The sequence below is a fragment of the Trypanosoma conorhini genome (assembly GCF_003719485.1).
Source record: "Trypanosoma conorhini strain 025E chromosome Unknown Tco_14.4_contig_00388, whole genome shotgun sequence".
In the NCBI taxonomy this organism is placed as follows: Eukaryota; Euglenozoa; class Kinetoplastea; order Trypanosomatida; family Trypanosomatidae; genus Trypanosoma; species Trypanosoma conorhini.
In genome coordinates this window covers 9,802-17,900 of record NW_021704479.1, presented here as the reverse complement: position 1 = coordinate 17,900, position 8,099 = coordinate 9,802, and the positions used below count along the sequence as shown (strand labels likewise).

The following is an 8,099-nucleotide window of genomic DNA, read 5'->3' as shown; positions in this document are numbered from 1 at the left end:
ACCAGAAGAAGGAGATGTGGCGGCTCACTGGCGCTGCGTCAACCACTGTGTTGTGCTGGGGCCTGTGCAGAACATTCAAGAAGGCTACGTATTTGAAGAGAAGGTTGTGCAATTCACATTAATCACAGACTTCGAGGGTCCTTCACCTGGCGACCCGGATAAGGACTTTCACACAGTAAGAGTCTTTGATAGCTCCTTCTGTGAGCAGCTAAAAAAGGAACTGAAGGAGGGCGAACGGTTCCTTGTGACGGGTCGGTTGCGCATGATACCACAGTACGACGGTGCGATGAAGAAATATTACCACTACCCAGTTATTCAGGTCCACCCGGGATGCGGGTCGGTGGTGCGGGTCTGATGGAGAGCGTGACCTGCTCTCGGTGACTCTGCCGTGGTTGTCCTCTGCGTGTGTGTGTGTGTGTGGGAGATAAAAGGAAGGATTGGCCGAGTCTTGAGGAGATGGCTACGCAGGTGTGATCAGTTGTGTGCTGTGGCGTGGGGGAGCTTGACTCAAGAAGCACACACAACAAAAAAAAAAAGTTTTTTTTTGTCTTCCTATTTTACCTTGACGTTATTCATAGTTTTTTTTTTTTCGTTGCTGCCGGGGCAGGTACAGATAGAGAACCAGCGAAGGGATATGGCGCTTGGCGCGACTAGAGGTGCATCCCTAAGGCGTGCGTCCGGCATGAATCCAGTGGAGAGCTTCAAGTGTGAGGCACGCTGTTGCTGCGTTGCCGGTGATGCCGTCTGGATGGCGGAGTTGAAGGGTGGTATTGCCGTGTGCGACGCCCAGCGCGGGAACGTGCTGGAGCGTGTTGCTGTTGCTGGTGAAGCCGACGAGCGTGTGCAATTCAAGTCCATGGCACTTGTGCATGATGAGGTCTGGGCGGGCACGATCACCGGGGTTGTTCATGTCTTTGATGCGCCTGCGAGGCGGTGGAAGCAGTCCATGACAGTTTTGGGTGTGGAGGCAACGGCGCCACTCTTGTCACTTTTCTTTGACGGCTTTTCGGTTCTGGGCGGCTCTGAAACGGGCCGCATCGTGCAGTGGAACCCGTTTACAAAGAGGCAGGTGACAGTTTTTGTTGCCCTTGCGCCCGTGACAGCAGTAACAGTTGCCGCAGGCCTCATCGTCAGCGGTGATCGCAGTGGCGTTGTGCAGTTGTGGGACCCCCGTAGCGGGGAGGTGGTTTACGAGCACGCGCAAGACGCCTCCGCCGTCACTAGTCTTCTTGCCGAGGCGAGCACAGGAACACTTTGGGTGGGACGACGCAACGGCACCGTTAGCGTCTACGCCCTCGCCTCAACGATGAGCTTCGCTGGTCGAGTTTCAGTCGGCGACGGCGCCGTGACGTCCATGTTGGCGGTCAGTGGAAAAGTACTTGCCACCTCCTACGACAGGGCCGTCGTTGTGTTCGCCGCCAGAACACGTGAAGAGCTTAGCCGCGCGACGATGGCACACGACGCCTTTATTCACTACGCTTCACGCGTATACGCCGCAGAGACGGCACGCATCTGGACAATTGGGAATGATTGTGTGGTTCATGTGTGGGATCTGGCGGGATATTTTTTGCCATGTCAGTCACCACCTGCCATCCGACCTTGCGATCAGGCGGCTATGGTGCACGGCGCCAGGGGGGCGTTGACGGTGGAGAACGCGCAGCTGTCCACCCGTGTGGCGGAATCCTTCAGCCGGGTGACCGATGCAAAGGAGGAGTTGCGGCAAGCCAGGGATGAGGCGCATGAACTGCGACTTCGTCTGATGTCATTTGAGCACGTACTCAAGGAAAAGGACGCGGAGATCGCGTCGCGTGCCGCTCGCGTAAAGGAGCTTGAGGAGGATGTGAATAAACTACAGAACACCGTCACGGACAGTAACGCCCGCGCCGATGCGGCACAGCGGGAGACCAACATGCTTCGCGCGGACTACCACGCCGCTCTGCGCGACGCCTCGCAGACAAAAACGCAGCTGTCCGCCAAGATCGCTGAAAAGGCGGGCGTTGAGCAGCAGCTGGCGGCAGTCCGCACGGAGAACTCGCATCTAGAGATTCGGCTTCGTGATCGCGAGGGTGAAGTGTCGCAGTTGAAGGCAGAAAATGCGCGCCTGCACGCGACGGTGGGGCAGCTTTCGTCGTCACAGTCTGCCGAGCGGGAATTGCAGCAAAAACAGCTTGCCAGCACGGAGGGTGCCATGCGGCAGGAACTGGAGGAACTGCGAAAGCGCAGTCAGGTGTTGGGGGGCATGCTTGTCTCTATGGAGTACACCATTCGGCGCAAAGAGGAGGAAGAGCGTGACATGACGGCACTCATGAATGCCCTTCGTCGAAGGGCCGCGGAGCGTGTTACGGATCCCCATCTGGCCGCGCTGCTCAATCTCACGATGGTGCGTAATCCCGACCGGTTTGAGATGGAGTGCGACGAGCACACAAAGTCATTGCTTCGCGACCGTAATGGGCCTTTTATCCAGTTTCTCCAGCTCTTACGCGATCGTGACCCACAGACGTATGGGCAGCTGCTTGAGTACCTCCAGCATCCTGAGGCGGGGTCTCGGTTTAGCGCCCTCTTTGACCAACTTTTTAGCCTCGCACAGAAGGAGGGAGCCGCGTCGGACGACGATATTGTGAACTTCAAAAAGAGTTTGCCGGTACTTCTTGACGCATTGAACAGCAAGAATGCGGCAGGTTCGCGGGTTGGGGCTGGGGGAGCCACAGGCGACGCCACTCTTGCAGCGGGAGCAGGTGGGGTAAACGTAAACTCTTCTCAGTCACCAAATTCCGCTGCGGACGTCAAGCAGACCCTTTCTGGGACAGGCAGCGTGGGCTTGGAGGGTGGCGCCTTTGGTATTGGCTCGAATGGAAGCACTACTGCCGCTCTCAACGCCGCAACTGCTCTGCGGCCGTCACAGCAACAGCAGACGGCGGTGGGGGCTTTGGGCGTCGGTGACGCAGGAAGGATACTACCGACGAATGCCGACGAGTTCAAGAACTTCTTACGAAGCATGAATATCACCGTTGAGGAGCCCGACTTGGTCGGGGCGGGGGCAGGCGGCGTCGCGGAGGACAGTCACCTAAGGCAACTTCAAAATGCGTTTGAGTTTATTTTGCAGACACGCCGCGATTTGGTCCATCAAATGGGAATTCTGCTGAAACGCATCGTGAAGGCGCGCCAGGTTATAGATGCCCTGACGAGTAACGCGCGAGAGGGTTCATCGCCCACACAACGCCGCCTTTCTGGAAGCGGTGGTGCGCACGTTTGGAGGCAGAATTTAGGCTCGGTGGCGACCAACATGTTAGAGGAACTCCAGCGCTTTGTTTCCGGTATTCTGGCCGTGTACTTTACCGCAGCGGAGAAGCAGCGGCTGGGGATAGATGCCTAGGCCTCCCCAGAACCCACTTCACGAGATGCTGTTATGCATTGCCGCTGTTAGACTAGAAAGTGGCGGCATCGCAATCTCTTTCTGCGGCGCCAGAGCGTTTATTTATTTAATTTGTTATTCAAGTGTGTCTGTTGGCTGATCTCTCTAGTTGCATCAAGTTGCCTTTCCTGTCGTTGTTTTTCCTTCTTTGCCTTCGCCGTTTGCTGCGCCGTAGCGGTCGCCGCGGGGTGGCAATGGCGCGCTCGTGCTCCCTCTCGACCTCGCACGACGATGAGAAGAAGAACTCATTTAGCGGGAGCGACAATGAGTCCGAGGACTCGTCCTCCAGCCGCAGTGCGTCGGCCTCGTCGAGCGGCTCTTCTTCGTCCGTCTCGAGTCCTCCACGTGCGAGCCCCGAAAAGGGCAGTTGCGACGCGTTAGCGATGGAGCGAATGGAGCGGCACCGGCGTCTCCGACGGTTGCTCTCGCAGCGCAACGTGGGTGACGCCGTCGCCGTGGACGACGGAAAGTACGTGGAGCCGTTCACCGCCCGCAAGGGCGCGCTGGACGCAGACGACAGCGTCATCCTCTCCACCTTCTCCAACGCACTTCTCTTCTCGCGGCTTCTAGCTGTTCTCAGCTTCTCTGACCATCCTGCACGTTTGGAAAACTTTGAAGGGGTACTTTCAGCCACGAACCCGCTTTTTTACCGGAATTTCAAGCTGCCACTAGAGGAGACCGCGGCTCAAACGGCGAGGGGCAGTGCGTTGACGCACCGTGGCTGTGCCGCCCTGGAGCGCGGCGGCATCGTCGTTCGTCGACGGAAACGTGATCGACACACGCACACGGCTGCTTCTGCGGCTTCCGCGGAGGCAGTTAGGCGTGGCCGCGCAGCGGGTGATCCGTCGGAGCGCCGCGGGAGCACGGCAACGTCGGGCATTATTGCGAATTCGTTGCGGAGTTGGGAACAACACTTGGCGGAAGAGCTGAGGGCGGAGGGTGTCTCCATCGAAACGTTCAGGCAGCAGCGGCACGGCAACAGTTACGTGGAGGAGCGCCGTTTTCTCCAAGAGTCCCAGTGGGCTGACTACCAGCGCGAACTGCGGCTTGAGGAGAAACGAAAGGAACAAGAGGCCAAGCGGGCGATTCGTCGTGGCGAAACTAATACTAACTAAAGAGGAGATGAACAACAACAACGACAAAGTTGCTTTTTCGCCACAATTTTTATTGGTAACGATGCCTGTCCCACCACGCGACAGTTGAGGTCTTGTGTGCTTGTGTGGGTGCGAGATGGTTGCATTTGAAGTAGTATATTGCTATTGTTGCTGCTTTGCTTCTCTTGACGTTGCCGTACATTCGTGGGTAGGGTGAGACTAGTCCCACATGGGGCGCTCTGCGAAGATCACGAGGGGCGGGGACAAGACCCGCGTGAACCAAGGTCGCCAGGAGGCAAAGATGCGGGCGCAAGGGGCAAAGAGCCATACCACATCTGTGAAGGAGGCAGTGGAGGCGAGGCGCGCGCAGAAGAAGCGGTCGCAGGCCATTGCCACAGAACTCCGTGCCAAGACGCAGGTTCAGGCTACACCCATAGTGAAGATGGCGCCAAAGGGCAAGAAGCCGGAAGCATAAGGAAATAATGGCATTCGTCGGGTTCAAATCCCCCCCCCCTCTCCTGTTGGCGTGAGTGAATCCCAGAATGATAACTGATTACGTTTTTTTTTTTTTATGAAGTGCATGAGGTGTGCGCATCTGTGGGCGTGTGTCTGTTTCTCTCCTCTGCCCCTCCGTGTGGTTTCACGCTGTCTTTTCATTACTCCAACCTAAGTTGCACGGAGTCATTGACGTTAACGCGAAGCCGAGAGGCGAATACACAAACCATAATAGCATTTGAACAACAACACCAAAAAGGAAGCTACCAGGAACACATTCAAGCAAGCACCAACGCCACCACAACAGAAAAGGGAAAGGGATGCTGCGTCGTATTGTAATTAGGCCTGTCAATCGACGCCTGGCGGCTGCACCCTCTGCGCTGGTCCTTCGTTCTGCCTCTACAGTGGCAATTTCCGTGCAGGGGCTTCACTACGTCGGCACCGGCCTCGCCGCCATCGCGCTCGCGGGAGTCGGGCTCGGCATCGGCACCATCTTTGGCAACCTGCTCGTCGCCTGCGCGCGCCAGCCGAACCTGACGAAGATGCTGTTCAACTACGCCATTCTCGGTTTCGCCCTGACGGAGGCTATCGGTCTCTTTGCCCTCATGCTTGCCTTCCTGATGCTCTTCTCGTAGACACTACTTTTTTGTTTGTTTCTTTGCTTGGTGCTTTGCTTGTTCTTGCCTCTCCCACCCCCATTTGTGGATAGAGGGAACGTTGTGTCGAGTAATCCGTTTTCTTGTTGCTGTTTTCGTTCTTCTTGAGGCTTCTCTGTTCTCTTGCTTCCCATGTTGTCGTTTTTTCTTGCCTACTACTAGCCTCCTTCTGAAGTTTTGATTTGCCGCTGCGTTGGCGTACGCGCGGCAAACCTTCCCCTTCGGTGCTTCTTGGGTTCATGGAGCTGCGTGGTGATGCCGCCTCACGCCCCACCGAGCTGCCGCTACCCGATATTGCGACGTTGATGGAGCGCTACGTCGAGTTTCTGGAGCCGCTGGACGGGGTTGCTGACAAGGAAGCCAGCGTAGAGTTTGCTCGGCAGGTGATTCGGGGCCTTTCGGGGGGCGGCGGTGAGGTCTCCCCGGAGTGGCGCGGTATTCTGGACTATTTCCGTTTTTTGGAGTCCCTTGCAAGGGAGTACAAGCGAATTTGTAACACCTCGCTGCGAACCTCGCATATGGCGCCTCTGTGGAATTCGTTGTACCTTGGCAACCGGGATCCGCTGCCCTTTGGGTGGAATTACACGCTACTTCTCGATGCGCCACCGCTGGAACAGTCCTGCCAGCAGCTCAACATATCGAAACCGGCCTTGCGGGCGGCGATCATTGGGGCAGCGTCATTTCACGTACGCCATCTTGTTCAGCAGCCGCTTTACTTTACTCCGGAGGGGCAGGAGAGAATGCCAAAGACCTGTCGTGTGGATTTGAAGCTCTGCCACGACCAATTTACGCGGCTGTTTCGCACTGTGCGCGTTCCCCACGTGGGCGTGGATGGGATGCGTTGGTCGTGCACCAATAAGGTGCTGCTACTGCGTAAGGGACACCCGTTTGTGCTGGATTGGGTTCGTCTCGACGACAGGGGTGGCGTGAACGGCTTGGGGGCACATTGGTTGGAGGAGGTGGTCACAAATGCGCGCCTGATTGACGCGGTCATCGCCGAAACCTCCACCGCATCCCCGCACAGGGAAAGTCCACTGGTGTTGTCAAGCGGGTGTCGTGCAACGTGGGCGCGCGTTTTTGAGGAGTTATGGAAAGAAAAGAATTCAAAGGCGGCTTTGGATGCGATTACCTCCTGCAGTTTTGCAATTTGCCTCGATGATGAAGTGGACTTTGCTCTGCCCTTCCACGGCGGCAAATACCCTGAGAATCGTTATCCCGACTTCAATGTGACGTACACGGTGGATCCCGCAGGTGGCTCCAGCTGCAACATGGAGCATTCGTGGGGCGATGGTAGTACCATGCTGCTTGTTTGCGGCATGATTGCGTATTACTCGCGATCGCTTTGCAAGGAGGACTTTGCCCTGAATAAAAAAAACACGTGGATGAGCCTATTACCAGACGATGCAGCACGCGTGAAGCCTGTGCACTTTGGTTCATTGTCCAAAGGTGTTCTTGACGCGATCACCGCGTGCCGCCAATCTCATCAGCGCCACGTGAACGAAACCGAATTGACTGTGCGGCACATTCGTGCAGTCGGAACGAACGAAATCAAGCGGCACTGTCGCGTGAGTCCTGACGCCTTTGTGCATGCCGCATTTCATCTTGCCCAGCGACGGCTCTTTGGGGACCAGCGGTCAACGTATTGCGCCCTGCTGATGAAAAAGTATCATCATGGACGCACGGAAACCCTCCGAACGGTGACACAGGCGACCCAGGCCGTGGCAAATGCGGTGTCTTCTGCCGAAAACAAAATGACCTTTAACGCGGCGGTTGCGGCGGCGTTGCAAAAGGCGAGCCAGGAACATTACCGACGCATTACGGTGTGTCGCGCAGGAAAAGGGCTGCATCGAGCTTTGACGCTTCTGCGGCGTCTTCACGATGAGGCAAAGCAGCGGTTGACCCCCGCGGGCTCAACACCGTGCACGCATGCTTTTACCACGGCCTTGGCCTCCGTTGAAGCCCGTTTTTTCGAGTCATCCGCGCTTCGGGAGCTGTCATCCGATTATCTGTCCACCTCCAACATGTCGGGCAGTGGCATTTTAGCCTTTTGCTTTGCAGCGACACATCCGGATGGCATTGGAATTGGGTACTCACTCTTCCCCGACCGCCTCACTTTTTCCTTTTCAGCACTCAAAAGTTGCGCGCGCCCATTGAGGGGCACGCGGAAAATCCCCCTGAAGCATGATGTCGCCGTCGAAAATGGCGGAAGACGTCTGTGCGAGCTGTATGCTGACGCGGTGGAGCAGTCCCTTTGCGACTTGTACCGCCTTTCAGCTGTGTTGCCTTCTGCCAAGCTTTAGAAGATGAGGATAACATTGTGTTTGTGTTTTGTTTCTGTGTGTGTTTCTGTGTGTGTGTGTGTGTGGTTGCATGGGAGGAAAGCTGAAGCGGGGTTGCGTTGCACGCAACGGGCGCGAGAGAGAGAGAGAGAGAGGTAGGTTA

The 8,099-nt window shown here is 56.5% G+C and overlaps 5 protein-coding genes across 5 annotated transcripts, besides 4 other annotated features; all 5 read left to right on the top strand.

Moving 5' to 3' along the window:
- On the top strand, nt 1-355 carry Tco025E_06073 (putative RNA-editing complex protein; the record flags this gene model as incomplete). The annotated part of the gene is made up of 1 exon (XM_029372962.1): nt 1-355. A coding segment is annotated over one exon (355 nt), but the record flags the coding sequence as incomplete, so codon positions are not given.
- A 45-nt stretch (nt 356-400) lies between these two features.
- Nucleotides 401-420: a microsatellite.
- Nucleotides 421-634: 214 nt separating this feature from the next.
- Nucleotides 635-3,373, top strand: Tco025E_06072 (uncharacterized protein; the record flags this gene model as incomplete). The annotated part of the gene is made up of 1 exon (XM_029372961.1): nt 635-3,373. The coding sequence occupies one exon, from the start codon at nt 635-637 to the stop codon at nt 3,371-3,373; it is 2,739 nt and encodes a 912-aa protein (XP_029226913.1).
- Nucleotides 3,374-3,606: 233 nt separating this feature from the next.
- On the top strand, nt 3,607-4,527 carry Tco025E_06071 (uncharacterized protein; the record flags this gene model as incomplete). The annotated part of the gene is made up of 1 exon (XM_029372960.1): nt 3,607-4,527. One exon carries the CDS (start codon nt 3,607-3,609, stop codon nt 4,525-4,527), a length of 921 nt encoding a protein of 306 aa, XP_029226912.1.
- Nucleotides 4,528-5,321: 794 nt separating this feature from the next.
- Tco025E_06070 (ATPase subunit 9) lies at nt 5,322-5,636 on the top strand (the record flags this gene model as incomplete). Its single annotated transcript, XM_029372959.1, has 1 exon — nt 5,322-5,636. One exon carries the CDS (start codon nt 5,322-5,324, stop codon nt 5,634-5,636), a length of 315 nt encoding a protein of 104 aa, XP_029226911.1.
- Nucleotides 5,637-5,643: 7 nt separating this feature from the next.
- Nucleotides 5,644-5,684: a microsatellite.
- A 212-nt stretch (nt 5,685-5,896) lies between these two features.
- Tco025E_06069 (putative carnitine O-palmitoyltransferase) lies at nt 5,897-7,957 on the top strand (the record flags this gene model as incomplete). Its single annotated transcript, XM_029372958.1, has 1 exon — nt 5,897-7,957. The coding sequence occupies one exon, from the start codon at nt 5,897-5,899 to the stop codon at nt 7,955-7,957; it is 2,061 nt and encodes a 686-aa protein (XP_029226910.1).
- Nucleotides 7,958-7,973: 16 nt separating this feature from the next.
- Nucleotides 7,974-8,022: a microsatellite.
- Nucleotides 8,023-8,072: 50 nt separating this feature from the next.
- Nucleotides 8,073-8,091: a microsatellite.
- Nucleotides 8,092-8,099: the final 8 nt, after the last annotated feature.